The sequence below is a fragment of the Brachyistius frenatus genome, unplaced genomic scaffold, assembly GCF_029030835.1.
Source record: "Brachyistius frenatus isolate BFR_SWC_R1_liver_20210118 unplaced genomic scaffold, ASM2903083v1 Contig_3, whole genome shotgun sequence".
NCBI lineage: Eukaryota > Metazoa > Chordata > Actinopteri > Embiotocidae > Brachyistius > Brachyistius frenatus.
In genome coordinates this window covers 4,076,882-4,101,152 of record NW_027210602.1, presented here as the reverse complement: position 1 = coordinate 4,101,152, position 24,271 = coordinate 4,076,882, and the positions used below count along the sequence as shown (strand labels likewise).

At 40.1% G+C, this 24,271-nt stretch overlaps 1 protein-coding gene across 1 annotated transcript; it reads right to left on the bottom strand.

Moving 5' to 3' along the window:
• Positions 1–134: 134 nt before the first annotated feature.
• LOC138624039 (ubiquitin-conjugating enzyme E2 G1-like) lies at positions 135–4,136 on the bottom strand. The gene is made up of 6 exons (XM_069703909.1): positions 3,814–4,136; positions 3,277–3,379; positions 3,048–3,145; positions 1,835–2,013; positions 1,209–1,318; positions 135–1,033 (listed from the first exon to the last, which is right to left on the bottom strand). The coding sequence occupies exons 1-5, from the start codon at positions 3,854–3,856 to the stop codon at positions 1,232–1,234; spliced, it is 510 nt and encodes a 169-aa protein (XP_069560010.1). The 5' UTR covers positions 3,857–4,136; the 3' UTR covers positions 135–1,033; positions 1,209–1,231.
• Between the last annotated feature and the right edge of the window lie 20,135 nt (positions 4,137–24,271).

Below are 24,271 nucleotides of genomic sequence, written 5' to 3'. Positions count from 1 at the left end.
AATTTGAACAAAGTATCGAGTCCTTGTAAACACGAGCTGTCAAGGAAGCCGAGCCAAATCTCACGTCGTGATTCACAGACATGTAAACACGCATCAGTTTACAGATGAAACAACTGCACAAATTACCCAGCAAAGTCCAACACTGAGCTTTATTGTTTGTTTTCACAAGCTTTCATTTACCTCGTGAGTAAAACTGCATTCCTTTTATTCATCAAATGATGTCACTGCTACTGCAACCATAAAAAAAAAAAAAAAAAAATTGCTATTACATAGGGACCTTTTGTGGGGCTATTCAAAGTACCTCTGAGCGATGGCAACACTCTCCCATATGAGGAGGGGAATGCATTTTCGTAACATGTGCAATGACTAGGTCAAATACAGCTTATATTTACAAACATGTAGCATGTTGATTTAAAAATGCCATTTATTGCTTGAATCTCTTTGGTTTGTCCACAGTAGTTTTGTCTGGATTTAGAACAAGCCTCGAGATGCAGTCCTCACTGCAGATGGGTGTCCTCTACCGGCAGTCAAAAGTTAAGGCAGCGCTGAGCGATACGTTTCCCCGCTCAAAGAAACCAGAAGCACTTCAGATGGAGAGGTGAAAAACAGCAAGTGTCTGTGGTTCCATCTCTTTAAATGACTGCAAATACTCCAGAATTGCATAATCCTTGATACGAGCATAGACTGAATGGCTCAGTGTGGCAGGCTGAAAACACAAAATAAAACAAAAAAAAAACAAACCACCAGACAAAATACATCTTAAAATAGCCTCACTCTAAATAAATAGGTAAATATAATGTAAACTAACTTTAGAAAATGGTGCATTTATCAACAAAAACTGTCTTAACTGCAAGAGAGAAAAAAAAAAAAAAATTATTAAGAGAAATAATTAGCTGCACAAAAACACAGCTGGTGGTACAAAAATATTCAGTTCCAAATGTTTCTCATTGGTGATGAGTTGTAGAGTTCTTGCCGGCTGTTTTCCAGCTGACTGAAGCGTAACCGGTCGCCCGGTCCACCGTGTCCTTCCAACCTGAAGCAAATGAACATGTCACTTTAGTTACTGTCGGTGGTTGTTGCACCGTTATGGCTTCACAAGGAAAGACATCACCGAGGTGAGCAGCAACAGAGACTTTTACAAGGCTCTGTTCACTTTCAATACATTCAATTCGCTGCATGTGCAGCGTCTACCGGGAGGTCGTACTTACTGTGGTCATGATTGGACTGAGCCTTAGTCAAATGCCATTTCTTGACTTCTCCGCACGCAGCGTGCCACCTTCTTCTTAAAAACTCCTTTAGGATCCTCCCTCCACTCTTTCTGCAGTGTGCAACATACAGAAGCGCTCATCACTGTAACCTTTACCTTCTCACGCGCTTCTTGTTTCTAAATACTTCTGGGCTGCACATTTTACAGATGGAAGTTCACAGCTGACCGACACGCAGTTTACGTCACGGTTTGAGCTATTACCCGTTTCTGTCTCCGGGCAGCACCAGCACACAATATGTTCCTTTAACCCAACCTAGACTCAAGTTTAGTCTTGACAGGTGGTGATTTGCCCCCCAAAAGGACCCTCCATCACTCAGCCCACTTGTTTGGATTTCTAGTCGAAAAGCCAAACGAAACTGACGCTTTGTTTTTTTTTTACCTTGAGATACCTTTTTTTATACATGAGCTTTTTTTTTTTTTTTTTTGAAGAAAGTTGAGTAATCAAATGTTTCCAATAAAGTCTTAGCTTTGTATAAATGTATATATGCATCACCAGTAAGAAAAAAAACAACAAAAAAAACGCAAGCGAGCCTTTGAGTTTGCTTGTGAGTGAAAGCGGTGACTTACAGCTGCGTCCACATTAGCAGGAGAATCTCCATTGGGGTCTGCCAGCATGGAGATGACGCTGATCATGATGGTCTCCACTGTATGGATCGGTAGCCAGCGCTCCTCAGGCTTCTCATAGCCATACTTGTCCTCACCAGGTTCGTGTAGGATGGAAATGCAAACATCTCCGTTTTTGGCCACTAACAGAAAGGAAAGGAACAACTCTGATGTTGCTAAAGAACTGGAAGATTAAAACCTAACACACTTAATCAGGAGGACAATTAAGACACTGTGAAAATCATATCCAAGGGACTTTTCCCATCGAACTGTAAAATCAAAGGCCAATTCATCGTGTCCTCGTCCGTGCGTGTTGACCGATGTGGACTTTAAATGCGAACAGTGGACACAGTTCCTTTTGTACTACAATTAGAGTACACATCGGTGTGCAGGACGTTACATGGAGTTTGTTGTCCTTGTCCCTTGTGCAGACATGACGCCGGAGAATTTGGAACTTCCCACCGAGTCGGTAAAGCATGTACAAATCAAAGCACCTCCAAAGTCCGGCAACAACCGCTTCGGTTACCAACGGACTGCATGTGATGCACGTTACTGCTTCACAGTGGTGGACGGGAGGGGAGGGTAGGGGAGAGGGGAGAGTGGTTTCACCAGGACTTTGACAGCGTCCGTGTTCCCTTGTACTCTTTGAAAATATGAAGGTGTGGAACAACAAAATCAAACTGGCACAGCATCTCCCAAAAATATTTACATCCATTTTCTTTCCCGGCACATCCGTGCAGACACAAAGTTTGGGTCCGCATGGCCAGGTGACGGTATTCATGGTACGCAGACAAACGTAACCCTCGCAAAGAGGCAGGAAGCATTAATCGGCCTTATCCGCTTGCAGTAACTGGCAGACTGCTGCATTTCGTTAGAATGCCAAAACAGAAATGAGAGACTACGTCCCTGATCCTAAAACAACTAAACACAACAGAGAACTGCTGCTCATGCCAATCCCCCCGACAAGTAAATGACTTAAGATACTAATTTAGAGAATGTGATTTTAAGTATTTTTAAAATACAAGACATTTTAAGCACTTAACAGTAGTATTTTCAGACAATATCTTTATCCTAACTGCAAATTTAAAACAAAAAAACAAACAAAAAAAATGCTGATTTCCATGCCTTATATCCTGATTTATTACAGACACAGTGGGCTGGGATGTTTGTTTCTTACCATTTGGATGCCAGATTTCTGTGATGAACTTCATCTTGGGAGGCCTCAAAGGATAGTCACGTGGGAAAGTCAGGGTGGCTTTGAAAAAACCTCCTTCGCTGCAAAAGAGAACGAGGACGGCGTTAAAAAAAACAAACAAACAAACAAACAAATAAAAACACCACCGCGGAGATTCACTGCGCGCAACCGAAGCTTCCAAGTGAAATGGCAAAAAGTCGTTTCCACTCACAACAAGGTGTCCTGGGGTCCGATGACGACCACTTCCCACTGATAGATGTCGTCGTCGTCTACGAGACCCGCAGAAAAGCCTTCCACCGGGTTCTTGTTCAGCTCTGAAATGGATGTTTACACTGTTTACCGCCGCTCGTCCCGCTCCGGCTCGGGAGGAAACGCGACAAATACAGCGCCGGGGGAGCTGGAGGAACAGCGCGGCGCATGCACTTGGCCCGTGTGATGAAACGGTAGTTATTGAGCAAGAGGAGCTGCTTGGCCTCACAGTCCTACCTTCTTTTCTTTTTTTTTTTTAGCGAACAGCTGTCTGGCACGCTCTCCACGCACGTGTATTTTAACTTTTGCTGTTAAGTATCCGCGCGTACAAAACGCAGGCCGGCCGAATAAAACGACGGGCTAAATGGCACGCAGCAGCTGCTCTCGTATGGCTGACAGTATATATATAGATATATATATGTATATGTGATGAAATATAAAGTAAAAAAAAAAACAAAACAGTTGCGTTAAAAGCTTGGTAGCAAGCGAGCTAACTTACCTGCTAATTGTTTACGTAATAACAACGAAGACTGTTCCGTCATTTTGTGGTGTTTTTTTTTTCTTTCTTTCAAATAAGTATTAACTAACGCCAACTGGCTGTCAACCCGGTTAATAGAGGGACCGAAAGGTTAATGCACACCGTCCACGTTTCCTCCTGTCTCTCTGTCCGACAACAGCATCAACATGAGTCAAAATTGACCCGAGGAAGTTTTCAAGTTCCTGCGCCCTCAGTAAGTCCTTACAGGCAAATCCATTTTTTCCAAGCTGCGTACGATCTCCGGCGAGGTTTCCAAGTGAAGTGAAAGCGAAGACTCCGTCTGGACTACAGGGCTATTCATTCTGCCAAAAGAGCTGGAATTTAATTGCTCACGCAGCCCGGGACTTGCTGCCTGTAAGACCGACCTCGGGGCTCAAACGTCGACGCATAACTTTTCTTCTTCGTGTGACTTTGCAGCAGGCTGAACTCTGATTGGTGCATTTCTACCTCACGGCGTTTGTAATGAATACTGCACTTTGGCATTCAGTGATTCTGGAAAATAAAGAAAGAGGTTTTGGTGTTTTTTTTACTATTTGGGGGGAAATGAACCAACTCGAGGGGCTGCAGTTATCGTTTAGGAAACTGATCCCTATGTAATTTATATGGTAGCAATGGCGGGTGAGTGTTTATTCTACAGCCTAATTGAAAATCAAAATACAGTGCAAATACATAATACATAGCAAACGCTTTACAGGTTGCCTTGTATCTTAGACTCAGCACATATTTAAAGGTAGCTAATTGCTTCAAGGTTATTTAAAGCTGTAGTGCCGGACATCAATGAAAGTTCAACCCCTTGTCCAAGGAGTTCACACGGTGCTGATGATGAAGACTATGACCCACAGATAAATCTCTGCGTATCAGTGTACACAGTTTTTAAATCTCGTGTCTGGTGAGACATCCACGTACTGGCCCTATAAATGGAAATATGAGCTCTATGTGAAGAGACAAAAATTTCACAGGGCAGGTTTGAATTGAAAAATCCCCAAAATTGTTTAGCATATTAAGACCATGTATTTTCCTGGTAATGTGAAATCTTGACTGTGTTTATATTTTTGAGAGGGTCAATTCAATTTAAGAAAAATTATATCGAAGTGTTCTAAATAGTTTAAACATTTTGGCTTTGACCTCTGGACTAACCTCCCAACATCAACACCTGCCTGACCTTACTTATAAGCTCTTGCAGCTAAATGGGAACAAATTCTGCAGCCAAAAGTCAGAAGAGTGAAGGCAGTAGAAAATCCCTATATCTTTTTTATATAATGTCCACAGTTAAGCAATAATAGCAGTGGCTGTTTAGATGTCTACATATTTTGGTCACATACGGCCATAAAGACTAAAATGAAGCACTGATTTGGCAGTTGCACTGATGTCCTAACTGACCATGTTTACACCTGTGACGATACACCTGTTCTCTCACCAACATTCAAGCATGTGATAAATCATATTGCGATTACAGCCATTCACAGCTCTCAATCTGATCTCAACTCCATATAGCCTAAAACACCAGTCCCAATCTTGACTTTCCTTATCATTTCTTACCTAGCAAATGTGTCCTCTGCGGAAAAATAAAATACTACTCCCTCTACTATCCTACCAGTCCTGCCGGCTCTTTGTTGCCCATCACCACCATCATTAGAGGAAAATCCTGTCTTTTAACATTTGCTTTGCTTGAATTTCTAAAAAATATCGTATGACCTTCCACACTCCACCAACTTAATACAGCTTCACTAAAAGCTCTAAAATGACTCCAGGCTTGACCAAAGATCATCAGGGCATGGTTTAAAAAAATTAAAAAACACTAGCTGTGATCTTACTCATCTACTGTATTGAAAACCTTCCCTATATTAACCATATGTATTAGATATCCATATGTTAAAATCTACAGGTGCATTTCCCTGTAGCCTTTTCATAACTTCTTTATAGTTTGTCTTTCCACAGTTCTCCTTCTTTGTTTTCTCTAGATTATTTTAAGGCTTTGGTTGTAGCCGTTTTGTAATTCCAGACCAGCAGGTTGCGTGACCTTTATCCACCTCACTCACCCTCCTGTCATTTCTTGCCATTCTCAATCTTTCAAGTTGTTTGTCTTGCATAAATAAGCTGTACATCCATGCCCTATACGTGTACTTGTATACCTTAATGGAATTTAAAATATGTAACAGTTACATAATTCACACAATGCTGTTTGATATCTGCTTGTTTTAGTTACTGTCTCCCACATGTCTTAACACATACTGGGCGATTACATAAGACCATTCAATAACCACCTTGCTCCCCCCCGCTTGTAAACATTCACTGTCCTTTATCTTACACATTATAGATGCCGGTTTTAATGGCATGCATAAACATGAATGTGACAACCTTTTCTGGATTTAAAATGGTAGAATTGTGAGTTTTTACTCGACATTTAGCGCCACATCAACTTATCTCCCCCTGGTTTCCTAATTTAAACAATTCTCCTTCACCATTTTATTGGTTGATGCAGTTTGTCCAGCAAACATACATATTTGTGTCAAAGTTTATAATATATTAGAATTTGGGTTTCATTAAATTGTATTCCTCCTCCTCATTTCTGTAATATTTGTCCAACTCTGACTGGCATGACATTTTATACCCAGAAATACCCATATTTGACCAACTGTGCTTTCACCACTGAGCCTCTACAACACTGTCATTTAGCAGATTCAATTATAACTTTCAGAATTTATTACTTTAACCATCTGCATTGTTGCATGGTTCATTCCTCCATAATGAGGCGTAACACACTGTAAAAGTGCCAGTTAATCTTTAAAAATATCAACAGATCGTTTAATTTCCTGCCCATTAGTGGCAAAATACACAACATACCCACACTAAATGTCCTGGTCTTCAACTCATTTGCATCCTTACTGACATCTTCATTCATGTCTGTATCTCGCCTGTATTACCTTCATATATTTATGCAGCTCCTCCACAACAACTTGTGACTCCTCCAGGAACTTTCCTGCTGCTTCCACCAGCACTCCAGTCACTTTGGGTCTTTTGCTGACTTGTTTGTTCTGTGCCCACAGGCTCCCATCATAGATGTAGAGAAAAGACAGCTTTTTAATCAAATATGTATTAGGAGGAGTTTGGGTTGGTTTTGAGGGTGGTATTTTCTGGCACACTGATGGATCCTGCTGTCAATCCCACTTTTTTTGTTTTTTTTTTAGAAAAAGCTTTTTGCATATGCTCCTTTCCACATATGCCACATCATCTCTCATCCCTGCAGACGATACAGAAATACAAACAAACCTCCAACATCTGAACTAGGACAGTGTAAATGAGTCGGTTATAAATCTTGTATTTGATCATGAAACATAGGGATAGCTCAGACATGACACCGAAGTCAAGTTTGCATTAGCCGATTTAGCTGATTAGTTGTTTTGCTCACCGTTCACAATCACTGGCTCATTCTGCAGCTGTTTGGTCGCACAAGAATCATATTCATGCAGGTACGCAAGATGACAATGACAACTTGACACTCATTAAAGTTGGGTTCAGACTATATGGTATCAGCAGGATAACAGCTCAAACTCAACAACAACGTGTCGGTGTCGTCTACAACAATGAACAGACAACCCTTATGGTCCTTGGACCAAAATAATTGTTTTTCTATCTTTTATGAGCTATTATGAGGACAAGCATCAAGTGTCGAATGCTCAGATGTAGCCTGAAATTTCATTCAAAATTTAATTTCAGTTCAATCCAACTTATAAACTCTCAACATACTATGCAGGTTACAGGTTAGACTTTTGGCATGTGAGGGACTAAAAAAATATATATATTTGAATGCAGATAATGTAAAGTAAGCATAGGGGAAACTAAAGTTTCACAGTAAATGATGTTATGCAGTGTTAGATGATGCTAGCTATACCACCAGTGTGGTAAACACGAGTTATTTCAGCGACTGTTTCCTTTTCTGTTTGCCCATCTTTGGGTTTCAGTAAGAGAGCATCCACAGATCACCACAACTCTTTTAGAGCCACAAATTTGTTGCGAGACACACAAGTACTGTTTCGCTCTCAGTCGTATTCTCACCCGTGTGAATTTGAAACATGACTCCAAGGCAAAAAAGGCAAAAAAAACTGTGAGAATCACTTTCCTGAACCAGCATCACAATGTCATAGTTTTTCTTTGATGGAGTTTAATTTATTTTCTTTGTCATAGTTTCCATTATGTTTTGCTGAAATCTGCAGAGCTTGTGACTTTCTGGTGACTCACACTTTTGCCCGTTGGGTATAGCGTTGGTGACAGACTAACCTGCACTTGACCCAAGTATGTGCCGCTTGATTGACATCAAACATGGTCCCAGGATAGCAGCCTGCCCTGCTTTCTTCACAGCCTGTAGAAAAAAAAAGACAGGTTTTAGAAAAACATCTGTCCTGTGTTAAATTTTTAAAACGAGAGCCAATCAAAATTTGGGACGTTATCTTAACATGTGGACACAGGACAAGAGATGAAAATGCAATGCAGGCCCACTTAAAGGGGGACACTTGGTCAACTTGCTGGTGCCTCATTCACGATGACATCACGCAGGTCATGAAAGACAACGATCTATGTGGTCTGTCATGAGTGTCAGCCAAGTCACAGGCAGAATATATGTTTTATAACTGCCTTATCTGACACTTGGATCATCTGATCAGAAAAAGTCGTGTAGTCTAGTATTTGGTTTTGTTTATTAAACTAAAATTAAGCTGCCGTCCGTATTTGGGAGGATCTGTTTCCCAGCAGGAACTTTGTTTCCGTTCAAAATTTTTGTGAGTTCCCCAAAAAAGCCGAGACTTTCCTCTAAATCTGACGAGATAACCATTTGTGCACACTTGTTGGTTTGGTGTATTTTTCATTGCGCCCACGTTGCGATCTTAAACTGCTCACCTACGTAGTTGCAGACCCGTCTCATTTTAAACTATCTGATGTTACATAGTTGAAAAAAGGCATTTTGCCTTTAACACTGCCTGGATGCTAGCTGTACACTACACTTTCATTTGTGAGTTGTGTAGTACTTTGATGGTCTTGGCCTGTTTGGCCTTTGGCTGTTTATTTGCCTCTAACTGGGAGATGTGAAGACAACCAAAGCTTCAAATGATGATCTCAGCAAAATGCAGATTAGGAAGTCCCTTTCAACACATTCATCATTTGCAATGAACCAGTAAAGAAAGACAAACACATCCAACAATGGCAACAGAGGGACAATGTTGCAACATAATGTAATGGGGCTTTTGGGAAATGTGGTCTTAACTTTGAGCACTAAGAACACCACTGGCATTAAGACAGGAGCCATACTTATTGTATATGCTAGTCTCATTTGTATAAAGTAATGGCGCTATTAAATGCAGCATCATTAGGCTATGATGTAGGACACTGATGTCAAAAATGCTGCATGCTTTGGCCTCTGTGCATATTATCAAAGACTGCAGTGAAACCAGAGGGAGAGAAGATATAGAGCTTTGGTCAGCGGCTAATGGAAGGTAATTTGTTGCATTGATTAGAGGTGTCTCATCGCTGTTCTGAGGTCAAAACCACATTGGAGTGCGCTATTGATACTCTACACCGAGAAAGCGAATGACTTGCCGACCTTTACCTCTTTTCTTGAGGATTTACTATGAAATGGAAGATTAGACTTCTGTAGCAGCGGCTTGAAAAGTGCCCACAATCTGTGATTGAATTGTACCTGTAGAAGACAGAAACCTGGAAATCAGATATATAATCTCTTTGTTTTCACTAAAATGTCAAAAAGTTCAGATGAGAAAAAAGATGAAGAGGCTGGTTGCGAGTAGCTTGGAGAAATGAATTTAATTATTTATGTTTGTTTCAGCCTGGTTTGAAGATAGATCTTGTCAGCCTCTTAACAATGAAAGCCTTTCATGGCTTAGAAACACAAGTGGTTTAAAATATTTTGACTGGGCACTCTCCTGTGCTTTGGTATTGAACATGTCACATGAACAACTTTGTCTTTATGGTCTCAGACTTTTTCTGTTTGTGTATCTTTTTCATCCAGCTCTTAACATCTTTAAAGATTATGGTCCTGGAGTGTCTGGCTCTCTGAACTCAGTAGGTAACACTGTATCTCTGAATGTTGAAAGGGATTCCAGGCAAATGCAGCCTTAGGCCCTTCTGCTTAAGAGAATAGTCTGGGTTGACTGTATTCAAGTGACTCTCAACACAGATGGCAATATGATTCATTGAAAGTATTGTCTACGCTACTGCAGACACCCATGGCAGTGCACAAAGATTTCATTGTCTAAATAGATCCAGAGTTGTGCTGATAACTTTGACCCAGTGTGCTTTTGGTTTTAAACTGACAGAAATCTTTCTGATTTAATGAACAGACCGTGCCTACAGAAATCACAAAAAGTAATGTTCGGCAGCCCATATGTGCTGACAGTCTCAGTGCAGTCTCCAGTACTTGCTCTGATGGCTATTATTTCTGAAATGTTAAAACTCTCTGTTTCCAGTGTTGTTGCTTGGTCCAAGGTAAAGTCTCGAGCTGTGCTCCAAATGGCGTAGTGCCCTTAGTTCACTAAGATATCAAGTAACACTTACTTGTTAGGACTCTTGTGTAGCATTTGAATTTCAACAGAGTATCCTTGTCACACTGCCATTCTGCCCTTACTGCAACTAACTGTTGCATTTGAATGGGATCACCTGCCAACATGTCTGTGTTTTTTTTTTTTTATCCAGAAATTTATGTGTATTCGTGCCCTCTGTTTAACACGCACGATAAACACACTGATGCCTTCTGTCCTACAGCAGTATGGTGCGATTTAGTAAACAATAAACACTTTTGTGAAGTGTTCTGCAGCAGCCTCCTCAGACGCCTTAACTTGAACATTTTTGACATTGGTGGTCCGTGCTTTTCAGCTACACAGACAAGATGGAGACTGCTGAGTGTGGAAAGTGTCCAGCATTTAATACTACATTTTTTGGACTGTTTTCAGTGAATCATTTGGGAATTTATAGTGCACTGGATGCTTTCATACTTGTCAGTGTGAGCACACACTCAAAATAGTGAGTGTTTGTATGTAAGTACGCAATGTTGGAAAGACACTTCTGTTTCACAGCTGCAACTATAATGTTTGTAGATATGACCTAAACTGCATTTGGGTAATCAGACTACTTCTTGGTAAATTTTCCATTGCAGGTAAATGTACCTTTCTTAAATGAATTCTGCTCATGGAATAATTCACAATGTTGGTAGGTAGAAAAAAACTACACAATAATGAATAACTGTGACCTCTATGGAAGTGCAAAGTACTGCAGAGGCAGAAAGTCACTGTCATGGTGCTAAAGCAATTAATGAAAAGGTTGTTATTACTATTGCACTGAGAGCTGGTGGGATTACGTACTCTCTTGGGACTACGATCGTTCTAAAAGGGTCACAAAGATTCACTGCCTGGAACCAGCAGTGTTTTTTTTTTTTTTTTTTTTTTTTACCCTGGGCCTATTGGGATCTTGAACTTCATACACCTTATTATTTAGCAAACCAAGTGAAGTAATTAATAGATGAAAACCTCTAGGGCACAGAGATTGTGCGCTCGCCTCCATCTGTTTTTTTTTTTTTTTTTTTCTGTGACACATACTGGTTATGAAAACTATGGCCATGAAATTTGCAATGTACATTTGAACACCAGCAAGAAGAAAAATATAGATTTACGTGACTCTTTGGCATTCACTCTGAATGTGTTATCTACTGTACATCTACAAGTAATGCAGTTTCGAGAGTCTCGGTCACTGTTTTATGCCAAACCGAAAGAACAGAAATTCAAGTCTCTTTCAGTTAACATCCATAAAACAAAATGAGGCTGAAAAAGCTGATCAATCTGCACAAATTTCTTTACAATTCTTTATTGTAATTGTAATTTAGATGAACTTAAGGATTTATGGATAGTCCAAGGGTCTCAACATGGACATGGTTTGGTATGTAGGATTTAGGGGGAACTACAGGCAGAAATGGACTATAATATTCATATTAATGTTTTAATTCGTGTATAGTCACCTGAAACTATATATAAAATACTATATATAAAACATAGTTTTATCACCTCAGAATAAGGCCTTCATATATACATCGGAGAGTCACATAACAGAAATTTCACATCTAATCCAAGGCACAGTATTATTAAATGTGATTTTTAGAAGAAGTATTTTCATTTTATTTTCACAATAAACAACTTGCGCATTTCATTTTTGTCCTTTCATTCTCAAGAGAACTACTCCAGACATTTTGGCTAATAACCTTCTTTATCATAAGACTGAATGCAATGTATTTCCACATAGACTCAATCCTCTATCACAGCACACACAGCCTGAGCAGCCATCAGTCAACCTCAGTTGCTTTGTGCTGTCTCAAGTAAACACCATTATCTTTACAAAGTACTCACATCTCTCCGGCAGCATCAAATTGGCTTATTTGCTGTTTTTAGGTTCTAAAGTGGTTTATGGAGAATTTCACTTCCTTTTAATGGGAAATCACACATTACTTCCTGTGAAATTCATTATGTGCTTATTATCAGCGGTTACCTTTACTGTCCCCCACCTCACTGCTCAATCAACAACAAAGATAATAAACATCACTGAAAATACGTTGATATCAACAAGAAATAGATAAGAGACACATATCCAAATCAATTATCTTGTGACCAACTGTCATGTTGTGGTAATGATATCTGTAGTTACCACAGAGTTGACTTCAAAAGAAAATTGACAGTATTATCAATGACATTTACTAGTCTATTGTGATGTAAAAGAAGCCAATGACATACAATCTTCATGATATATCGAAAAAGAAAGACTTATTTGAAAATGTGTCCTGTTTTCAAAGGGTCCAGTGTGACACACGGTTGATGTTACCTTTCAGTAGATGGCAGTATGACCCACATTTTTAACAGGAAGCTTCTGTCCTCAATTCTTTAGAGATTTCAACCTGTAATTTAGTTGATTTGAATGGTTTGACAGTTTATCTATTTATTCTATCAAGAGAAGGTTGCTGAGTGCACAACTCTTTGTACAATCTTGCTGGACAAACACACGAGAGAGCAGCCTACTGCAACTGCTGGTGATTCCTGTAAAGGAAATGTGTGAGATAAGAGCATCACTGTCTAACTGTTCTGCTCATCAGTGGAGCCACACTGGCAATATTTTCTTCATAGAATAACTTTTTCTGCTTCCCAAGACACACACTCTCCTGTAATCCTGAAAATCTACTCTTTACATGAGAATGATTTACCATAGATCAGGGTAACAACCAGGAGAGCTGTCTGAATTTAGAACTAAAATAGTGTAATAATGTGTGGGCTTTTTTTATGAGAAATTTGTATGAGAAGAAGCAAGTAAAAGTGCAGTTTGAGAGAATAGACCATAAAAAAATTAGAGAACAATCATTTTCATGAAAAAAGCATTGAATGCCAATTTCATTTATAGAGCAATTTGCAGATTAAACAGTCTCATGAAATATAATGAAACCAGTTAAAAAAAAAAAAATCTGATATGTTGTCAAATCACAAATTTGGCTTCTCTCTCTCTTTTTTTGATGGTTTGATGTTTGGCAGCTGTGTGTAACCTTTGACAGTGGCTGTTTTATTCTCACATTGATACGTCCTGCTTTAAATAATGGAGTATTAGATCCCCAGGGGACAGCGCAAAACCCCGCATGGCTGATTACATCCTGCTTTGATTTAAATGCACTCATCCCTCACAAACATCCTTGGAGTTCACCCGTTCTGCCCGGAAATTAGTGGGCCAGTCAAAATGATTAATAAATGGCTGGTAAATAAATCTAATTTTGTCACTGTATAGGCAACACATCACACTCAGGGTTCCATGTTAGGGATGCATGATAAAAGATGTGCATCATAATGTCTCAGTGTTTACAGAAAAGTCCATAATTTCACCCTGAATTCTCTTGATCAGCTGTGAATCACAAATTATAAAAAGATAACAGAGAAAAGAAAGAAAAAGAAAACACTTCTATTAATTAAAATTGTTTGTTTCTTCTCATTTCTTTTTTGCTTTTTACTTGTGAATATATATATATATATATCTGTTACGTTTTTAAAAGCATTGGCAAAATTATTTCATTGACAAGATGATTTCAAGGGGTTACAACCCAAAAGGTCTGGACATTAATGCTGTTCAGCTATTGGTCAAGCTTGTAACAAATAATGATTATTTCTGATGCCTGACCTTTTAATCTAAAATAAAATAGAAATTAAAGGCAAATAATGACACATAATCCCCCTAGAAAACAGATAAATATACTTTTATGCAAAGCAGACCTCTGATGCGTTTTTTATTGCCTGTTGACATTCAGTGTAGGACCTTTAAACAGGCACTGTAAATACATACTGTAGGAAAGCAGGGCAACACTTGGCTGCATATAAAAACACAATTGCCCGATCACTGTGCATTGTCTAGTAAAGTAATAAACAGAGGGCCCCCTCAGGCTTACAACTGGGAATAGCTGCTGTCCTGATTGTCTTCTCAGTTGGTGGCCATGAGTGGGTTCAATGTTCATCAGTGTTCCCTATTTATCCATCTACACAGATGCACAACAAGCTATGACACAGAGGGAAACACAATTGAATAACGAGATTACAGGATGAAAACAAGATTGGCCTGGATAATGCAAAATCTATCAGAGATCACTCATGGATTGAAAGAGACGCAAGGTTTGAAATGTATTTAATATCCCCAAAAGAGTGTAACACTGGAATATTAATCAACTTTAGAAAAAAAGTATGATTATGTTGTATCACAGGAGGAAAGCCCTTGATCTCGGGCGCACGATTGATTTTAACTGGAAGGCTTCTCTTTCCCTCTATTTTCGTGATTCAAGTGTTTTACATCAGAGCCCTGTTCATGGAGAGGATTTTCTCATACTTCAGTAGACATTTGTTTCTGCAGTTACCAGTGGCTTCCAAAGCATTTCAATCCATCCAATGTTTCTCTGTGCCATTCTCTGTATGTCTCAAAGAGTTAGGCTCAATGACCGATTCTTTAAAATTAATTTACCATTGATGTTTCAGAGTGCACACAGAGGAAATTCTCAAGTACAACGAGGCTCAGGAGGCAGAAACAAGATTACTGATCATCTCTGTGTGAGACGCTGAGTTTTGATGTATTACTCCACAACATGACTGTGATGAACACAGGTGGTGCAATCAGAACAATGAGTGGTGTAATCACATTTTGCATCTTGCATCAATATGTCTGCATTTAAAATATTCTCAAGGCTTGTAAAACTCAAAAGTCACATATTTTTTTTATATCTTTTCTCACATTTCTAATATCAGTTCAAAACTCTCCTGTTCTAACTCTTCTCACAAATGCCTAATATATCTCTGTAGCATATTAGCCCTCAGTTTATTCTAAACTGTTTGGTCTTCCATGTTAAGATCATATATTCTCATGCAGTTCATCTAATCAGCAGACTCCCCTGCTCTCATGTACTCTCATAATACATAAAGCACTGATCCCAGACCAGGGGTATTGTACTCCTAGGAGTCCATGATAAAGCAAAAGTTACTAACTTTAAGTACCACACAATGATCTTGTCCTTACCCTAACCAAGTAGTTTTGGTGCCGACCATGTAGGGCTGCAGGATTCTGGATAAAATGAGATTCCCCATATTTCTGCTCAGAATTGAGATCACAATTTTTTCACAATTTTCTTTCAACATACTGTAAATGTGTAGTGCACTCATTTACCGAGTTCGCATATCACCGCTGGGCAACATAAAGGAAACTGTCTGTTTTAAGCTTCATGAAACACTGAACATAAACAATCAGCTTTAGTCTTGTCGCCTCTTATTGAACCTTTGAACCAGTATTTTTCTGAGCCATTGTCTTTCCATCAGTTTCTCTCACTCGCTCTCGCTCTGGGTTTACTTTGCTGCTGGTTCCGCTGCTCTGCATCACATGGTGTCACACTGCGTGGTCATTTGTTGAGGTGGGAAGTAGGAGCGTTTGTTTTGAGTGCGAAGGTCCCGAATGAAAACGTGTCAGAATTGTTGCCATTTGTGAATAAGATCGCATAGAGGCAATAATCGAGACTGCGATGTTATTATGATTAATCGTGGAGCTCTACAACCGTGTCACATTTAACCCAATCCGTGATCTTTTCCCAACTATATCCACATCATTTATTGTGCCTAACTGTAAGACGCACGGCACATTGTACAGTCATATGAGACACAAACAGCTTTGATAAAACGTCAGTATTTGATCACTTGGGAATAAGAACACGTTGGAGTTGCAGGATGTGAAAAAATTGAGGATTAGCTCAACTCAGTTGATAAACTTACAATTTGATTTAAAGAATTATACATTATATACACATATTGAGTCAGCTATAACACCTGAAAATACCAGGAATGCAAATAGATATGTAAAAGTAATCTATACAAAGATAAAATAGCAAAAACATATGGATTATGGTTGAGATGGTTACTTAGATTTATGTTACTTCTCTACTTTTACAAAAGTCCCACTTTTGCCACTGAAATGATGTTAGTATAAGTGCAAACAATGAGTAAAAATGTGTATGAAAATGTACGAAAACAATACTGCAACATAAAAAACCCCCGCTTATTTTACAATTATTAGATAAATACATCCTATTCAAAATGAATTTTCCTGAAGACATTTGAAACATATCGGGAGTGTTGCTAAGGAGACACTCAAGTCCACCTTGACACTGCTGGGGTTACATCTAACTAAAAGAACAATCAGTTAACTAATCAATTTCCTCCTCTGTTTTTCCAAAAGCCACACTAACGCCTATCATAACGTGCAAACTGAAACTTCTCTGGTTTCCTAGAGTCTAGCCTGTGCAGTCAACTACGGGCAATCATGAGCTCCGTGTTTTTCCGTGCAGCCGGTGATTCCACATGAACCCTGACACCCACATCAAGTCTGTATTCTGCCTCACGTCAAAACTTTGTCAGAGCAGGTTGATCACATTCTGCTCGATGTGACTTGCTTATTTTAATGTGGCATAGGTGGAGTGGTAAGGGTGAGAAAAATACATTTCAGGGCAGCTACAAGTATGTGGGCCTTTCATAATTACTGCATTTATTCTTTTTCCTGTCTGGTGGAGTGCCCAGCATACTGAGCCATGACATTAAGGTGTCCTACCACACTTCCTTGTCCTCAATTCTGCCAGTTAAAAGCACATATGGTCTTAATTACTACAGAGATGTTCTGGGACTGAACAAAGAATATAGCGATCCCAAAGGCTTTTGTCAATTTTAGGTGCTTGACTCCTGGAAATTGAAAGATACGGCCTCTGGACTATACATTTCTCCCGAGATTTCAATCAATATGCTGGTGCCTTAGTGCAAATTTAAATCTGGGAACTTGATCCAGGTACTTTAGCGTTAATTGCGGGTGTACTCTTCAACCAGCAGCGTGCAGTTAGACAGGAATGGATAACTATTTAAATTGGTAGATTTATGACTGACAACCTAAATTCTCCCTACTTAACAATTCTCCAGTATGAGCATCAGCCTAGAAGGAGGATGGACAAGCATTTTTGGATCTTATTTTACTGCACTTGAACTGGGCCTATCGATCGGGATAGTTGATATTCCTTGTACACCGTTGAGCTTCCTAGTACCTTCCCAATGGGGCTTTTATTTTATTTTCTGTCATTCAAATGTTAAAATCCAATCCATGTTGTTTAAAAAAAACAAAAAAAAAAAACAAGTGCTTGTGATCAGAGATAACCTCAGTCTCTGCCACAAGCACAAAGAGCAACATCCCATCTCGATCCGTTTTCACTGTGTCTACTTTACATTACGTGGTTCTTTCCCTCCAGCCTTGTTTTGCTGTGGATTGAGGAGAGGACGAAATAAAGGCGACTGCTGCAATTTCATCCCTATTGGCCCCTTGGCAAATTGGCCCTTTATCAAGCAGGGGCCTCATCTATCAAGCCAAAGACGGGTATTGAAATTGCCCCACTGGCTACAAATCAGGCCAATGGATCGGCCTTTATCTCAGACAAGGCTGTCATCACTCTGTAGTGGCTGGAAGGGGAGGAACCAGGCCATTTAAGAGTCTATCCTGCATTTCTTTGCTGATGGATGTGGCCTACTTGACCTCTCTGTGACCAGGAGCAGCTGGATGAGGGCCAAACCTGTGCTTAACCTACATTATGATCTGGCAGCATGTTTCCTTTTCTTCCACCCTGAAATTCTCACTTTGACTTTCCGTTTTTCCCCCCGAATCCTGACACGTTGTTGCCGTCTGTCTTTCACCTTCCTGCTCCCCTATTACTGTTAGCTATAGTTTTTCTACCCTCCTGATCTTGTCTGTCTGTCTTTGCCTCTTTCCCCATCTCTTCTTTGCTCCCTCCCTCACACACACACACACACACACACACACACACACACACACACACACACACACACACACACACACACACACACACACACACACACACACACACACACACACACACACACACACACACACACACACACACACACACACACACACACACACACTACTGTTAGCTATAGTTTTTCTACCCTCCTGATCTTGTCTGTCTGTCTTTGCCTCTTTCCCCATCTCTCCTTTGCTCCCTCACACACACACACACACACACACACACACACACACACACACACACACACACACACACACACACACACACACACACACACACACACACACACACACACACACACACACACACACACACACACACACACACACACACACACACACATACAGTCTCTTTTTCTTTACCATTTCTTTCTCTAAATCTTTCCTCCCACTGCCCACATTCATTTTCTATAGCCAATCAATGCAAATAGAGAAAGACCATAATGAAGGACAAGACAAATGAAGGCTGTATTGTCGCAGTGCCTCTGTAGTTTTAAATATTATTCCGCCTGCCATGATTGATGGAAAGCTGCATTGCTGTATTGCCTCACTCTTTTCACATTCCACACAAGCAGCAATCTGTAATGGTAAAATATCTAGACTGCCTGGCTGGCATAATCCAACTGCATGTTTCTGTCAATAACAATAACATAAATTTGACTGTAAATATTTCTACCTCGGTTCCCCCTCCTCTTTGTATTGACATCAGCATCAATTTACCAATTGGTCAAAAGTTATCACAAAGTTTCTAGATGGCAACTTTTGATCGCAGGAGCGTCTATGACAGTGAAGCATGGTCATCAGCCGGACTTGTGATCTATCATTCACTGGCAACCTTCTTCGGCAGCCAGTGTCTTTGCTCATCTTCTATGATCAATTTTGTGACTTATGAGTTTAACTGAAAGCCCATACACAATGTAATCCTCCTCTTAATTATGTTTTAACTGCTCTGCTTTCATTTGATTAGACTCAATCACACTGCAATTGACCCACTCTGATTATTTTCATTCTGAATCAGAGGCAGGGATAATATTTTTATGAGCAAATTCATTAACATAAACCTGATTTGTGTCATTGGGCTGATCAAAGACATTACCTAGGGCAATGCAAACAAGAGATTTAAAGGATAATTTTGGCTTCTTACCACCTATTTTTGTAGTTTTAGCCATCGTACGCTAACACAGTACTCTGGTTTGGTGTCTATATTCTTAACATCATTACTGACCAGTTTTGAAAACCTTTTTTCCACTGTTGGTCGTGTATTTCTGGAAACTCTGAGTACTTAGCAAAGTGATTAGTCAGATCTAGTAACTTAATGACAAGTCTGATTGGGTTTGCAGAATGTGGATATGAATGGATGTTTATTGCAATTCTACCATTTGTCTTTCCTTTTATTTATTTATTTTTTATATATAATTTTGGTTTACCTGACAATTCGGTAAACCGAAGGTTAGGTGATAAGGCTTCTTTTTAGCAATGCTCTAATATTCACAGGTTTCAGAGTCTCATCTCGGCACCCATGGCTGATTATCCAGCAGTCTTAGAAAAGTAGCCCAGGGATTCCAATCCCTTGCCGCGCCTTCTGACTTCTACTGGGAGGCCCGCTGTTTCCATGCCAGAGGGGATTTATAATCTCTCCAGTAAAGTCTGAATCTGCCTCGTGGTCTCCTCCTAGTTGGACGTGCCAGCATACGTCCCTTCAGGACGCGTAATGGCCAGATGCTCGAACCACCTCAGCTGGCTCCTTTCAATGTGAATGAGCGCTAGTTCTTCTCTGAGCACCTCATTTCGGCTGCCACACAGATGATGATAGGGGTTGGAAGCATTCAAAGATTAAAGTCTTGAAGGGCTGGCCTGTGGCTGCAGAAGCTAGCTGGTGAGTATGTTATGAGATCCAATATAAATGGTGGCTAAAACTTCAAAAATGAAACCCAAGTTGTGATAAACTGTAATTTTCCTTGACATCAAGTTGTCTGACACTTCTTCTGTGGTCCATTGTGGCTAACACCAACCTCTTGCTGCCCAGGGCAGGTTAAATTAAATGCTAAGTATTTTTCCAGCACTATTTTTATGTGTGTCTGGCATGTATGAAGTCGACTGCATAATCCCACTGCTTGCCCTTGGTACAGGGCGAGTAAATGGAGCACCATGAAATGCTAATCAAATTTAAGGAAAACCAATTCTGAATTCTGAAAGCCTTATCCCATCCCATCCCCTTGACTCGGTATGTGTGAGGTGTTATCAGTCCCTTGGGGGGGAAGCAGGGGAACCTTGGCCTGCACAGTGTTCGGGAAGGGAAAATACTGAAGTCTTCTGAGGGGGAAGAACACCCACACACACTATGGACACCTGCAGAAAGTAAAACAGGTCAGAACTCCAGTGGTCTGATAAGGCAGAGGACTCATGAATTAAAGAGTGGTGGGGGGAAATATGACATTTTTCTTTTCCATTCTGTCTATCAGGACTATACTCGCTTGCCAGTGAAATTACCTGGAGAGAAGCTAGTCCGATAATGGACTGCCAGAGACGAGATTCACTCGAGTAATTTCTCTCTCCTGGTAAGGGCAGATTGGCATTGAAAATTCAAAACACTCTTACAGCCTTTTGGGAAATTTGAGAGACAGGGGAGTTACATTATCATAATAGATCATTTGTATCTGCTTAAATACCTATTTTCCTACTGTGTAATAGAAGCCATTCTTCTGCAGATCATTCCCTATTGAACGAATATTGGATTTACAAGGCTCATTGCGCTTAATTAAAACAGCCAGTGGGAGCCTGTGTTCATCATTCCCAAAAGTTATCCTGTATATGCTCACTTTTATTAAGGTTTCACATATTACATCATTTTATACTCCAAGCAGCAGAGCTTTCTGACTCTGCACCGGCACACATCAACTTATTCATGCAGATAAAAGGCAAAAAGATGCCTGCACTGGTTGGAGTAAATGAGAACCATTGTTCCTTTTTTCCGCTCCTTCTACAGAGAAACACATGATTAATATAGAGGTGGTAATGGCAGAGAAGGGCAGAAATGCAATGGGTCTCCTTTTTCTAATGATTGGTTTAACTGACTGCTGTAATGGACTGGGGTGCTCAGGCCAGTGAAGACTTCTTTCTTCTTACAGGGCTTTTTTTCTTTTCTAGTGCCAATGAGGCAGCCTGGAGGGGCTAACCAGAGATTTCTGTCTCTCTTTTGCAAAACGATCTAAGAAAAATATGGCTTCATATTTGATAAATATGTCCACAGGATATACTTTTTCATTGCCGCAAAGCCAAGTGTGGTTCTACATACTTAATGCAGAGTAAACAGGAGAGGAGTGGCTGTGTTCAAAGCTAACCTTTAACTGAGGCTGTGTGTGATGTCATGGAGGTGTGTACTGGTAAAATGATGGATGGTGCTCACGAAGAGAGGAGCCGGATACAATTTCTTACCAGAAGCCTTAAAAGTTGAACCTTCACCATCATCCTCGGTATGCTGGAGCTTGAAACTGGAACTCCTGAGTCCAGTTTTATCTGATGCTTCTGGGGCAATATACATGAAGCAGTTATTTCTCACTTTGAAAAAGGTTATTTTGTCCTCCATGGGGTTTTTTAGGTGGGCAAAACAAAGTGAAGGGGAACCCGAGGGGAGGAAAAGTGGGTAAATAGCTTCTCTAATGGAGTCCTAATCTGTGGAGGCAATCTGCAGAGAGCTGCCCCCGGCTGTGCCAGTTGGGATGATGAGAGGTGAGGTGACAGCGTGGCAGTTATTATTAGTGGTATCATTGATCAGACAGTCGCACCGGCAGAGTTGGAGAAGGATGATGGATTCGGTGGCTCCAGCCCAGCTATGACATGAAGGCTGTCAGGAGCCAGTCAGGGAGGGGCTCAGTGTGTCCATGTGGGAGAAAGAGAAAGTGTGTGGAGTGCGCAGTGTTGTTCTGTACTCTCATGTAAATCAGGGGCGTTCTTGGCCATAGTTCAGATGGGGGTTGGCTCTATTTGACAGAAGTCATCCATCTCAGGCAACGGCATGTTCCAGATGAAAGAGTCTGTGTTGTTAAGTTGGGGGCACAGATAACTTGTACGATGAGGATTTGGAGGAAAAAAAAAAGAAGCTGATCTGTATCTTTCCATTTCTCTCGCTGAAGGTTTGCCTACTTTAATCCAAATAGCTTTTTTCCTGACCTATCTTTACCCTCTAATGTTGTTGGTCATGAACTGAACTGAAAGAAATTGCTATGTCTGATTTCACCATCATCCTCAGCTCACCATTTCACCTTTCCAGAAAGTCCAGAAAATCATAAAAATAGAACTGTGCCGAGGTTAGGATGATTCATTTGGTGTTCTAAACTTTCCTGTCAACAATCTTCTTCCACTCATGATTACAGGATACTTTGAAAATGGTAAGAAAGAGAACAAGTAGAAAATCAAGACTAAGAATCTAAAGCTATCTAAACCTAAAGCAGCTCTGTGAGACTAAACTTATCGCGCATTCAAGTAGCTGGGAATTGGGAAAGTTACCATCTTGGGACATCCCTTTTCCTAGTTGAGAATATTTTAATAACGACAAATCAAAGAGGCAAAATGACCATTCCAGGAAATCTTCTCGATTTCTGCTGTCAGAACACAGAAAAGTGACAAACAATGTCATCATCACCCAAGTAAATCAACACAGGGATAAAATGTTGGTCAATATTACATGTACACAACATTTCAGTGTCAGGATCCTTGTCTGACCCTGTGTTTTGACCTTTGTTTCCCCAGATCGCCTTTCCTCATGTGTGCTGTCATTCCCCTGTGTATTTGTTGTTGTTTGCCATGTGCTTTGTGTTTTGTTCTGTGTCCTCCTGTGCCCGCCTCCGGTCACCTCCCATGGCCACGCCCCTCATCATTGAGCAGCTACTACCAATCCAGCTGATCACCACCTGCCGGTTCTTCATCACACTAATTACCTCCCTACACTATATCAACCCTGGTCCTGCAGTCCTGAGGGGTCGGTCCATACTGTCAGGTACGTCCACTCACCCGCAACCTGTCGCCAGTGCTACCGGCCAGCTGTCCTGTTCCGTCGACGTGCCATGGACTACCACACACTTCATCCTGCCCGCTACCCTGTGTCGGACCTCGGGAATCCACGCAGAAGCAATTCAACTTCAGATATTATTCTTTCTGATATTGTACAGCATAATTTATTATGTCTTTTAGTGGGGTTTTTTCAGTCTTGTAATGGCTTCAGGTATGACAGCAGGTGTTTCTCTTTTGAAAATGTCAAACACAAACCTCCCCGACTGAGACCAAAGAAACTGGGACTAGAAGTAAATTGCAAAATGTCAAAATGCATTGTGGTGATTGAATTTAAATTATTTTCTTTATAATCATAAATACTTGTGTATATATAATTTAATTCATATTGTGGTCATATTGAATTATTATTATGAATTATTTGTTGTTTAATGGTGGTAAGGCATTTCAAAGTGAGTTGTTGTGAGGTCGATGTGAAAGGGCTTTGAGTAATTTAATTTCTCTTCTCTCTTGAACTGAGAACAGAATCTCAGTGCCAGATTCAGACGATATTGCCATAATGTCAACTCTAATTTAAACATTTCAGCCAGCTTTGTTATCCCTTATATCCTCAAGTTGCTTTAAAATCTTACTGATAATATCTAATGTCCATGCAGGATGCTTAACGGATGACTATAACTTTGAGTCAAACCAGTCCAGACTGTTAAATCCAATCACAGCTTGGTATAGCTTAATAATGTCTTATTTTGTGGTCAGTGTTGCTATACAGCCAAACATTGTTCAAACCTACAAAACTCTGTTTTAAATACAGAACATCTGAAAATTCCCAAAGAAACTAAATACATCAGGCCAAATGATTAAATTAATGAGATAACATTTTGAATCACTGCACATGGAATATTTAAAAATTTATGAAATGGTGCAGCCATAAAAAAATACGAATTATTGGTTTGGATGTTTCCCACAGCGTAAACATCATAAATATGTAAAATATTTAATACTGTCAAAT